The sequence below is a fragment of the Solenopsis invicta genome, chromosome 6, assembly GCF_016802725.1.
Source record: "Solenopsis invicta isolate M01_SB chromosome 6, UNIL_Sinv_3.0, whole genome shotgun sequence".
Lineage (NCBI taxonomy): Eukaryota > Metazoa > Arthropoda > Insecta > Hymenoptera > Formicidae > Solenopsis > Solenopsis invicta.
The window spans coordinates 18,126,902-18,139,486 of NC_052669.1; the positions used below are offsets into that span (position 1 = coordinate 18,126,902).

General features: G+C 30.4%; 1 protein-coding gene, 1 long non-coding RNA gene and 1 pseudogene across 2 annotated transcripts; 1 reads left to right on the top strand and 2 right to left on the bottom strand.

Moving 5' to 3' along the window:
* Positions 1–1,675: 1,675 nt before the first annotated feature.
* LOC120358025 lies at positions 1,676–2,177 on the bottom strand. Its single transcript, XR_005574994.1, has 3 exons — positions 2,115–2,177; positions 1,846–2,014; positions 1,676–1,737 (listed from the first exon to the last, which is right to left on the bottom strand). It is a non-coding gene; the product is annotated as an uncharacterized LOC120358025 (long non-coding RNA).
* A 3,917-nt stretch (positions 2,178–6,094) lies between these two features.
* LOC105204114 lies at positions 6,095–10,182 on the top strand (annotated as a pseudogene).
* Positions 10,183–10,473: 291 nt separating this feature from the next.
* LOC120358114 (glucose dehydrogenase [FAD, quinone]-like) lies at positions 10,474–10,836 on the bottom strand. The gene has a single exon (XM_039450839.1). It carries the CDS (start codon positions 10,834–10,836, stop codon positions 10,474–10,476), a length of 363 nt encoding a protein of 120 aa, XP_039306773.1.
* Positions 10,837–12,585: the final 1,749 nt, after the last annotated feature.

A 12,585-nucleotide genomic window follows, 5' to 3' on the forward strand; every position in this document is an offset into this window, starting at 1 on the left:
GTAAATTTTAGTCTTCGAATTTTTTCAATGTTTGGATTCACATATTTATGCAAGTCCTCTTTTTCAAAATTAAAATATACAAAAACGGACAAGCATTCTTACTTAAACGATATTTCATTACCTTCGCTGATGCGAACCTCGACTTCTATTATTTCCGTTGATGTTTCATCTCTCGTAAATTCATGTAAATAATTTAGAAAATCAAATGAATTAATTCTTTATTTTTGCGAATATTTTTTGTTTAATTAATATCTAAATTTTTACTTTCTTTACGCAAATTATTTTCCTATTTCTTATTAGTGGAATAGGCCTACTGGGAAAACCACTTAAAAAAAAACGCATCTATAATAGTACCTCATGGGTGATGCGGAAACCTATTATTTACTATAATTATATAATTATAATTTTATATACATATAATGATTTGAAATATAATTAAAAAGGTTTAAAGCTTTAAATTTTAAATAATAAATAAATTAAACAAATTTTTAATTTTACAGTACACATACGTAATAAGATACATAATAATAAAATAATAATAATTATTTAATTATTATATAGTAATAAAATATTACTTAAATAAAATTATTAAAATATTAAGAAAAAATTTCAATAACTTTTGCAGTATTATTAGACATTAAACAATTAGACTGTCTTATGACTTATCTTTTAATTTTTGTATTACGCACGGTCCTGAGATGAAGTGACGCGCTTCTTATTGTTAGTTACAAATGTCCAGCGGCGCGTTGCTAAGGCGCGAGTGGCGGGAGGGGAGCAATAGGCGTGCGTCAAGAAATCGGGCCGAAAGTTGCAAGTAGCTGACAGCACCATGGTGGAAGGGATAGCATGGTGTGCTCAATTTGCAGCCTTCTTTCTCTAAAATCTGCGCTCTCCGTCGTTTTTCTGCTTCTTATTCCAGAGGGCTGCCAACTGTGAAAAGTTGAAGTATTTCACTTTCTAAAGTCTGTACACCTGATATAACTGTCTTTGTCGGACGTTTTCTATTTTCACTCTATCTCTTTTCTTGCAGATAGTTACCGCTGTAAATAAATGTTATTAAATACAACACGACACAAAAGACTAATTGCGCTCATTGTAAAAAATTAATAAAAATTAAACAGTTTGTGTAAAATATAAAGATTAATAGTATTGAATAATAAAATAATATTTGAAATAACACTACAAATATAAATATCGTAATAAATTTTACTGTAATTTTAATAATAAAAAATAAAGTTCTTAAAAATTTTAAAAACAACTATTGATATACAAGAATTTTTTCCAAAACAAGAAATAAATAGAATTATTAAGTCCACAAATCATTACAGAATATTAATTTTTTGTAAATAAAAAATTATTGAAATTTGAAGATATTTTTTCATTAAAAATGAAAAGAAAAAAATAGTTAAGATAGTTAAATTGAATTAAATAATATTCATTGATTTTATGCTTGAGCCACGTGTTGGTGTTTTTGAATGAACTGACTAAGACAATCTCTACCGACAAAATGTGAAGAAATAAGTCATTATTTTTTATGCAAGTTTCATGATAAATATAATAATTTATTATACACAATTCTTATATTATACAGTTTTTAGATACACATAATTATTTATTATTTTATACATTTCAAAGTTAAAAAACTAAGAGCTAAAAATTCTATTTGATTTTTTTCGTTTTTTTCTTGTTTTTGGTGGCGTTCAACACATTGTATATGTTTCCTCCAGCCTTCGATTACTGTAATAATAAAACAAAACATCATTGTTTATTGTATATACCAAGAATTTTGTGGCAAATTAAGATAGCAAATTACTATCATCAGTAATCGTTCAATGTTGTTCTTACCTTCTAAATCGACCCTTCGGTGATTCTGCATCTATCATACATTCCTGTATATTCGATGGATCATCAGGGCTGACGAGTAACTCAGAAGACTACATGTACATTTTCGTGGATGACGGGAAGCGGAAAATTTTCGGCTATGACTTTGAAGTCCATATTACTTTCATTGTTACTAAAATAGAAAATATAAATGTTACTTTGATAATGTTATGCAAAAAAAGGAATGTATTTTTCAGTAATTAATACATCAATTATTATTTATTCATTTTTACCTATTTTCCGTTTTTGGTAACAATAATGTTGGAACTGCACTCGGCAAAAGCGACTGTCTTCGAATGTCCATAGGAGGTCGAATCTTTTTACTTCTCACAAACAAATCTTCTGTGAAGTGTGCTAAGCATATATTTGCTGAAAATTCAAATGACAGAATAATAGTTAAGTTAACTAACAATTAATAAGTTAACAATTGTCTTAGTTTACATCAAGCACTTGATGTGTGCTATGTAACTTCCTATTAAATTATTTTAATTTCGACAATACGTATAAATGTATACATGATACGTACATTTAATTATCTTGAAACATATTGTATCAGTTTAATATACTATTCTTTAAATTTATTGCAAAAGTTAAGACAATTAAATAGAAAGTTGTTGGTTAGTATATATATCAAGTAATTGGTGTTAGGTTAGGTTGCTCTATTAAGATACGAATATTTACAATATTTTCTTTTGGAACAGTATTGGAATGTTGTGTGTGTGCCTGTATGTGTAATACAAATTGCAATGGAAATAATGTCATTACAAAAAATTGGCTAATAATATTTAATAAGACTTACCATTCTTAATATTTTTGGGCATAAAACTCTCTCCGATTCTCTGAATTCAGCCTTCACGCATTACTGCATTTTCCGGAAATCGGAAAAAGCTTACTTGCGCCGGCAAGTACGTTTCGTTGCAATTTTTACACGATTTCACTACACAATGTACCATTTTCACTTTATTTTACAATAAAGTTTAAAAAATAACCTCAAAGCACGTGTTGTTATTATGGACGCTATGAAGCAAAGACACTGAAATTGGAGCAATGACGCTGGCGGCGCTGGTATGACAGAAAAAGACGCAATGCACGCACTCGTACGTGTGACAAAGATGCGACCATCTAGGTTCAGCAACTTTCCGACATTAAATATTTCATTTCTTCACAGTTGGCAGCCTTCAGGAATAAGAGACACTTTGCCGTGAAAAGGGGCGTGGTTTAGCCAAATTGAGCACACCATGTTATACTTCCACCATGTTATACTTCCACCATGGACAGCACTGACATATAGACATGGTGTGTTGTGCAAAACCACGCCCCCCTTTTTACGTCGACACAATGAGCAAAGTAATATTTTATTAACACTTTAAAAAACATTTTTTGTTATAAAAAAAAATGTTTTTAATAACGTTACGGTTACAAAAATTATAAATAATTCAATATTTTTCAGAAAAACCAACATATTAAATTTACTTTCAAAATTTGATTAAGTTTTTATATACATATTATAGCCAATAAATGACATGGACAATCGGGTGTTACCCACAGCAACATGTTTGTTTGTTACTGGCATGTTATTTGCACTTATTTCAACGTTGCTATCAGAATTTCAAATCTAAAAACAATCTAATAAAGAAAACAATATAATACATTGATAAATTAGTAAAATACAGAGTTATATAATAAGGAAAAAAAAAGAAAATTGCAAAAAAAAAATATATTTAATTTTTAATCTAAGGTAATTTAATAAATACTAGAATGCTCATGCAATTTTATGCAGTTTAATAATTGGATATTAGTTGTATCAATAAATTTACGTGTATTCTTAATGTTGAAAATAACATCATGTATTACGAATGCTACGCATCAAATTTTTCAAGTGTTATAACACATGATTGACAAAATGCACATGAATATGGTAACCAAACTAAGCTAATTAGACCGATTGCGCGTTATCAAATCTATTTTTGTATTCCTACTTTTCTATAATGTGTATTTTTCACTTTTCTTAAGAAAAATGTGCTTTGCTCTGTCAGATCTGCGTCCAAGGTATTAATGTAATAAATATTTTGATAAATTTGTCATTTGAAACAAGTATCAAATAATTGAATAAAAATATATACACTTAAATTTTTTTATTTATTATGTATTTATCTTACTTATTAATTAATCCGGTTACAAGAAAAAATACAAAATACAATACATTTTATAGTTTATAAAATATTATTTATTTAACTGAAATACATATTTTTTGTTTTACAAATAAAATTATCTTAATTTAAAGAAATCATTTTTCTGTATTAATCAATATTTTTTTACAAAATTAAAAAGTTTTAAAATAAACATACAATTTTGCAAATATACAAAACAATAATTTTTTAAATTCAAATTTAATTTTTTTTAATTGAATACTTTTTTACTGCAGTCTTAGTTTTAATTCTCAAATTTACGATTATCATCCCTACCGTAAATTTGGTATGTGAATCATATATCAATAGTATACGAATGATATATGAATCATATCTGATCGTATAAGAATTATATGCGAATCTTATACGAATCGTATGCGATCACATGCTAATCGCATGATTAGATATATGATGGTATACGAATTACATATCACCGTTGGACATTTGTTTCGGAATCACATGTGACATGTTTGACGTATGTTCCGAATCATATAAGATTGCGCATAAGGTATACATACGATTTTTATATGACTCGTATGCGACTACATGGCAATCGCATTATTAGACATAAGATCGTTATGCGATCACATACAAATTACATATCACGGGCGGAAATTATATAGAATCACGTGTTTAACATGCGGATTTATCGTATAAGAATCATACATGATTCTATACGATAGCACATCCATCATATACGATATACATCTCATACGAAATACATGCATATTTTGCCAAGCGTAACTTTAATTAAATCATTGAAGTCGTCATTGAAAAAGTCTTCTGAAACCGAGTTTTTTCTCACATAACAACAATAAATGTTAACTCAATTTATAAATTATTTTACATTTGTTTATTTATTTGCAATAATTATAATTATATACATTCTAAATAAATAATTATTTTATTTTGGCTGTTACATATTAGATAATATACATATATTTTCGATGTATTCAAAATCAGTTTATTTTTTGTAATCTATGCAGTATTTGAATCTTTTTACAGATTATTAATGATATTAATAATAAAAAATATATAATCATATATATATACTTTTAGACGAAATAAGTTTATAAATGAATAAAACTCGATTTATATCCTAATGAGCAGACAATATTTGTTAAAAGGTTTTTTAATAAAAATTTTTTTATATTTAATTTAATTATTGTATTATATTAACATATATTTTTTAAAGTAGTAGATAGATATTTTGACCGTTACTGTATCAATACAAATTGAACAAGAATGCCTTCAACGGTTGCAGCTAGATCTTCATGTTTGTATTGTTTGTGTGATTTTTATATACTTTACTCAAATCTTGTTCAATTTAGAACTGTGTTATGACTAAAAATTAATTCGGCACGCCGTTCATTGAATTTGAGTATTTTGTATATATTTTTTAGTTGCATTCTTATTTAAACAAATAACAAAAGTTATTTTAGATGCTATTTTGCATTTGTGAAAATAGTAAAAAAACTATTTTATTAACTAATAAAATTAATAATAATTTTATATATTGTATGTTAAATATAAATATTATGCTTTAATTATACATATTTCATTTTTTTGATAACGTATATTGCCCTGATTTATCAGTTATATACGCATATCAGCATAAAGTAGCACAAGTCATTATGAGGGATCAGTTCACAACGATCTTGGAAATCAAGCAACGTTCGTCGGGGTTACGATTTGGATGGGTGACCGCTCGGGAATTTCCGAAAAAAATTCTTAAGAATAGATTTTTTGCAAAAATTGTTTTTTAAAATATTATAAAAATATTATGTTGCTCATTAGGATTATGTGGTATAATATAATACATATTTATGTAGATATTTCAAAGAAATTTTGCGCTTTTTTTCGTATGCGATAGATATATGAATCGTATATTATGCACATACGATCGCATCCCAAAAACACATGTGACAATATCATATACGATTGTATATGATTTCATCACATACGACTTTCACAGTAGGAATGCACCTTGCGAAAGGGGGAAAGGTAGTAAGGTAGTGGTAAATCTTCATGATTTATATGGCCAACATAATGCTTAAAGTCTCAGTCTCTCGCTTTCTCTGCCACGTGAAGTTACTCGATCGTGCAACAGCATTTCGATACCACATGCATGTGTGGTTCTGTTTTATCTTTACGCTTTTACATCAGTGTCATGATGCAGAGTGATACTTCTATAAAGGAATACTTCTAAAAAAGGAAATGTTATTGTACTGCGATGCTTTCATAGTTGTACGTATATAGACATAAATATTGTTTATAAGATATACAAGAAACGTTCTAATTGTATTATACAGTATCACATTATTGTCAATTATCAAGGGTCATGCGTATGTACATGGCATGCTATCAAAGTTAGCGTGAAAGTAATTCTTTGTTTCATTGCTCGATAGATAAAACATTTACTTTTGTTTTATAAATCTATAATGTCTATGGGTGCGGTCCACTTAACGCTACAAATGCTTCAAAACATTTGATTGACCAATCAGAACAAAGAATTTTAGTACAGAAAATAACGGCGAATACAAATCGAGCGCGAATTATTGCGTCGTCTATTGATAGCCCGTCACATTCTTTGGCTAGTTTTTTTAAACACAATTATATCAAATAGCATTTCAGAAGCAAACAACAATAATAAAAATAGTTTTCAATTAATTAAAAAACTCAGTGAAATGCAACTCAAATAGAAATATTCTCGTTTCTCTTTGTCTTTTTATTTGCCAACAATCTCATAAACATCAGGAGCATATCTAACAGATGGGAACACATTTCTTAAAAAATGCAATATTTCCAAAGTGAATTTTCTAAATGCAGTTCGGTTTGTTCTGGAATCTACTAATTCTACCTTTTTCAAATTTGACAACACTATACAGATAGAACTTTGATATTCGCATAAGCTTTCCTGTCATTACTGACTTGGTACTGCAGAATCTGGAGACAGAGGTGCTAGAAACTTTCGATTTTCACGTATCCTTTCCACATATACCCAGATAGCAAAACGTGATAACTCAATCTAAAGCAAATCATCGCGCAGATTAAATTGCTTGTTAATTGCTATTACGTTGCCTTTTATTTAATGCGACAAAAATGTTTTAGTCAATTTAGTATCAATATGCTGAGTTTTATTGTCGAGCAAATGTAGAAAAATTATTGAAGTCAATCTGTGTTATTATATTGTGGTAAGTTGTGTTTAGAACTTGCCATTACTATATTTTAAAAATTGTTTATAGCAATCTGCGAGCAACATGACAGCAACATGTGAGCAACAATTCCCATTTATAACTTGTAATAAGTATAATGCTGATAAGTTGTTGGAAACTTACTGGTATTATATTTTAAAAACTATTGCTGGCAAGAACGTAATGGTAAGAGGATACCCCTTTCTGTTGCTTTGCTGACAACTAATATGAATATTTGTGACAAGTTGTCGACAACTTGCAATTATTTGGCTATCTGGGTAAATACTATACGTGGATGATATTGCCATGGCGATATCTTCCAATATGGTGAATTATTTTAGAATCTTTTCATTCGGCCCATTCACGATTACAGTTCACCATATTGGAAGGAATCGTCATTGACGATGAAAATTGGGAATAATAAACTTAATTTTTTAGACACTACCATCATTCTCAATGATAGTTACATAGAATTTGATTGGTATCACAAGCCGACGTTCTCAGAGCGTTAACTAAACTTTCATTCTTGGCACCTTGTTTCACAAAAGCGTGGAGTCTTTGGACCTTGTCAATTAAGCCTTTCTTTTATCTCAAAATTCCACAAGAAGAATTTAGAACTGATTATTAGCATCTTTTTGGATAATCACTATCCTCTGGGTTTTATCTTTAACATCATTTGTAAAAGACTTAGATGCCTTTTCTCGAAGAGATCTATACCACGTGTACTTGTCGATCGTCCATAAGTTATGATATGTTCTGTTTATTTTATTTGTCTTTCTGTACATGTATATTTATATTATCTTATTACCGGTTTAATTTGCAGCATCTATCAGTTTAGTGTATCTTTGACCGTCGCATACACAAGACGTGTTTACTGCTTGTGTCGACTGTGCTAATTACATTTTCATTTTTATTCAATTTACATATCTGCGACGATTTAGTAAAATAAAAAATATTACAAGCCCTTTTTTGATGCATGGATTACATATTGTGCATATTTTTGTCTACATCATTTATAAAAAGACAATTGCTGATTTTGAGATGAGTTTTTTTTCTCCAAGTGTTCACTACATCTATTCTTTATTCTATGACTCACACTATTTCCTTTCACAGTTTGAACAATGTGCATCATATTCGAGCTCAATAACTCGTTGTATTTTGTTATGAGTCTTTTGTTACGAGAAACCTCTCTATCGCAATATCGGCAGCTACGCTTATTACAACACCAATGTTATTATAAGTTATTGTTATATTGAAGATGGCTCGAAGCAAGAGCCGAAACGTCTAGATTTCAATAAATTACTTATGTGATTATACTATTGATTTGAGATTGTCTTACATTGCGCACAGTTTATCGTGCTCGACTCATATTTGTCACGTTATTTTCTGCGACATTTTCACGAGTCTCAATTCTTTAAAGAATTTTAGGTAATCGATCAATGTAAAAAATGTTTCATAACATTTGTAGTATCAAGTAGACCGTAACCTGTAACATCGATTACTACATACTGCGACAATTCGTTTAATTTCTGAATACAAAGATTCATTGAAAAAATGAAATACGTATGCTGGAGACCCTACTAAAATATTAAGTTAAATGATTTATTCACTTATTTTTAGTCGCTATTGCTTTATTTGCGCCATCTTCATAATCGATTAAATGATACTTTAGGTTCTCGGAGGCTTCAGCGTTTTAAACACAATGCTTTATATTCGCGGAAATCGACGTGATTTTGACCAATGGAAGAGTTTTGGTAATCCTGGCTGGGGATATGAAGATGTATTGCCGTATTTTAAAAAGTCTCAAGATCAAAGAAATCCATATTTGGCACGCAATATAAGATATCACGGTACAGGTACGTATATTTTCTCACATTTATCATGCGTCTTTGCATTTACATGTATTATGTATAAAAATAAATTTAAAAAATTATCTCTTTGTGTCTCTACGCGCGTATATTAAAGCAGAATAAATATTTTGTATTCTTTTCGAAAGTGGATACTTAACATCTTTCTTCTCAGGTGGATACTTGACCATACAAGATAGTCCATATCACATCGTTGGGCGTAGCCTTTTTACAAGCTGGAGAAGAAATGGGATACGATATTTGTGATGTCAACGGCCAGCAGCAAACAGGTTTTGCCTTCTTTCAGTTCACAATGAGACGGGACGCTAGATCCAGCACCGCTAAGGCATTTGTACGACCCATTCAACTTAGAAAAAATTTTCATCTCTCTTTGTGGAGCCATGTAACTCGAGTGCTGATAGATCCGGATAGTAGAAGAGTGTATGAAGTAGAATTTATTATAGATGGTCATAAGGAGGTGGTGCTTGCCAGAAAAGAAGTAATTCTCTCAGCCGGTGCCATTAATAGCCCACAATTATTAATGCTTTCCGGAATAAGACCGCGTATACACCTAGAGCAATTAGAAATTTCCGTGATTGAAGATTCACCCGGAGTTGGGCAGAATCTGCAGGATCATATAGCTGTTGGTGGACTTATTTTCCCAATCGATTACAAAGTCAGCATAGTGTGGAATCAAATAGCGAATATTAATTCGGTTTTAAGATATGCTATCACCGAGGATGGCCCGTTAACGTCTAGCATTGGCCTTGAGGCGGTTGGCTTTATCTTCACCAAGTATGCCAATTTTAGTCTTATGTAACCGCGGGCCTGAGTATCATTGGAAATACTCCAAAGACGTCTTGATGACGATTTATCATATGAGCTGCACCGCCAAGATGGGTCCGTCCGATGATCCAATGGCGGTTGTAAATCCAGAGTTGAAAGTTTACGGAGTCGACGGCTTACGGGTGATTGACGCATCTATCATGCCGACCATCACGAGTGGTAATATAAACGCGCCTGTCATTATGATCGGTGAGAAGGGCGCTGATATGATAAAGGCAAGGTGGATGCAACCATCTTATTTCAGGAGCGACAATATTACCGCCCCTGTCTCTTGACACATCAATCAATTGCGTAATTGTATAATGTAATACGCTATATAATATAAATACACAATTTTAACGTGACATACTTGTCACGTTAAATACGTTAAGATTTAAGTATATGAATATTTTAAAACAGTTATGGATTAGTGTTTTTAATTAACACAATTTTAACGTGACAAGTATGTCACGTTAAAATTGTGTATTTATATTATATAGCGTATTACATTATACAATTACGCAATTGATTGATGTGTCAAGAGGCAGGGGCGGTAATATTGTCGCTCCTGAAATAAGATGGTTGCATCCACCTTGCCTTTATCATATCAGCGCCCTTCTCACCGATCATAATGACAGGCGCGTTTATATTACCACTCGTGATGGTCGGCATGATAGATGCGTCAATCACCCGTAAGCCGTCGACTCCGTAAACTTTCAACTCTGGATTTACAACCGCCATTGGATCATCGGACGGACCCATCTTGGCGGTGCAGCTCATATGATAAATGGTCATGGTGTATTGCCTTATTGCACAATTCCAATATTCGTCCGTATAGAGACGAATGTGCTTACAATTGGATAATGGTTTGTCATAAAATTTTGAACCAAATCTTCTCATACTACTAGTAGTACTAATACTAGTAGTACTAATAGTAGTATGAGAAGATTTGGTTCAAAATTTTATGACAAACCATTATCCAATTGTAAGCATATTCGTCTCTATACGGACCAATACTGGAATTGTGCGATAAGGCAATACACCATGACGATTTATCATATGAGCTGCACCGCCAAGATGGGTCCGTCCGATGATCCAATGGCGGTTGTAAATCCAGAGTTGAAAGTTTACGGAGTCGACGGCTTACGGGTGATTGACGCATCTATCATGCCGACCATCACGAGTGGTAATATAAACGCGCCTGTCATTATGATCGGTGAGAAGGGCGCTGATGTAATAAAGGCCAGGTGGATGCAACCATCTTATTTCAAGCGCGACAATATTACCGCCCCTCTTGACACATCAATCAATTGCGTAATTGTATAATGTAATACGCTATATAATATAAATACACAATTTTAACGTGACGTACTTGTCACGTTAAAATTGTGTTAATTAAAAACACTAATCCATAACTGTTTTAAAATATTCATATACTTAAATCTTAGATACTCGCGCGAAGACTATCAAAAATATGTATAATTACAATGTAAATACTGAGTATGACATTTGCCATAATTGCGTCAGAAATCATACTGGCGATTTCGCTATGTTTCATAATGTATAATAGAGGTGTTAACTAAAATAAAAGTCCAGTAACCTATTTTTTCAAAAGACAGATTTTATTATAAATAAAATAACCTTACTAATAATCTTTTCTATTAATTTTATTTAATTTCTTGAAACTTATTCCGATTTCCAAATATTAAGTCATCAGTACTTATATTAATATATTTAATTACTTTAGTATTCACTTAAGAGATCTCTGTAAAAAAATAGAAATAATTGTGATGAGTAAAACTAAAATTTCTTATTTATATAAAACAGTTTGTTTCAATAAGCAAGCAACTAATATAAAAGTTGTCACACCTGGCACAATCATTTCAATAGAATCAAATGTGACTTAAAAGAAAAAAAAATGTTTTTTTTAATTAATTAATTTCCAACTTTTGCGATAATTGATTCGTTGAAAACAATAATTATGTTAACTTAAAATTAATGTTAGCACAGCCATAAAGAGAAAGTACGAAATTAAACAAATAAGTATTTTTTGTAGTGTTATTAATTATTTAATATATCATATTGTTGTACAGCAATCGGTTAACCAGATTTTAACAAAAAAATAGTAATTAATTTTTATGTAAATCGCATTTGATTATTGAAATGGCTCTGTTTTTAATAAACAAAAATGTCTACAAAATATAGAGAAATCCAGATTCAAATCTTGCCTAATTTTTTAAAAAAACGTTATCGCTCTCCTGTAGTTTGTTGTCCCTTTCAGAATTCCGGTACTAGATAGCACTAGCTTAGTCTATTGTAATACTCGATATTAGGGATGTTCGATCTTGTCAAAAGAATCGATTTTTTTAATCAAACTGAATCGTAACTAAAAGTATTGATCCGTCCAAAAATCGAATGCCAAAGAATCGATTTTGCAAAAATCGATCTTTCTTTATTCTTTTAATTTTATACAAAATTATGCCGTACATTTCAAGATTACATCTGTACTTATTATTTACGTATTGTTCAAACAAAATTTTTTTTATGTAGACAATACAAACAATGTAAATTATTGGATAACATAATACTAAAAAATTAAAAAAGATAAATAAATTATCAAATTGTTAATATATCTGATTTTAATATTGA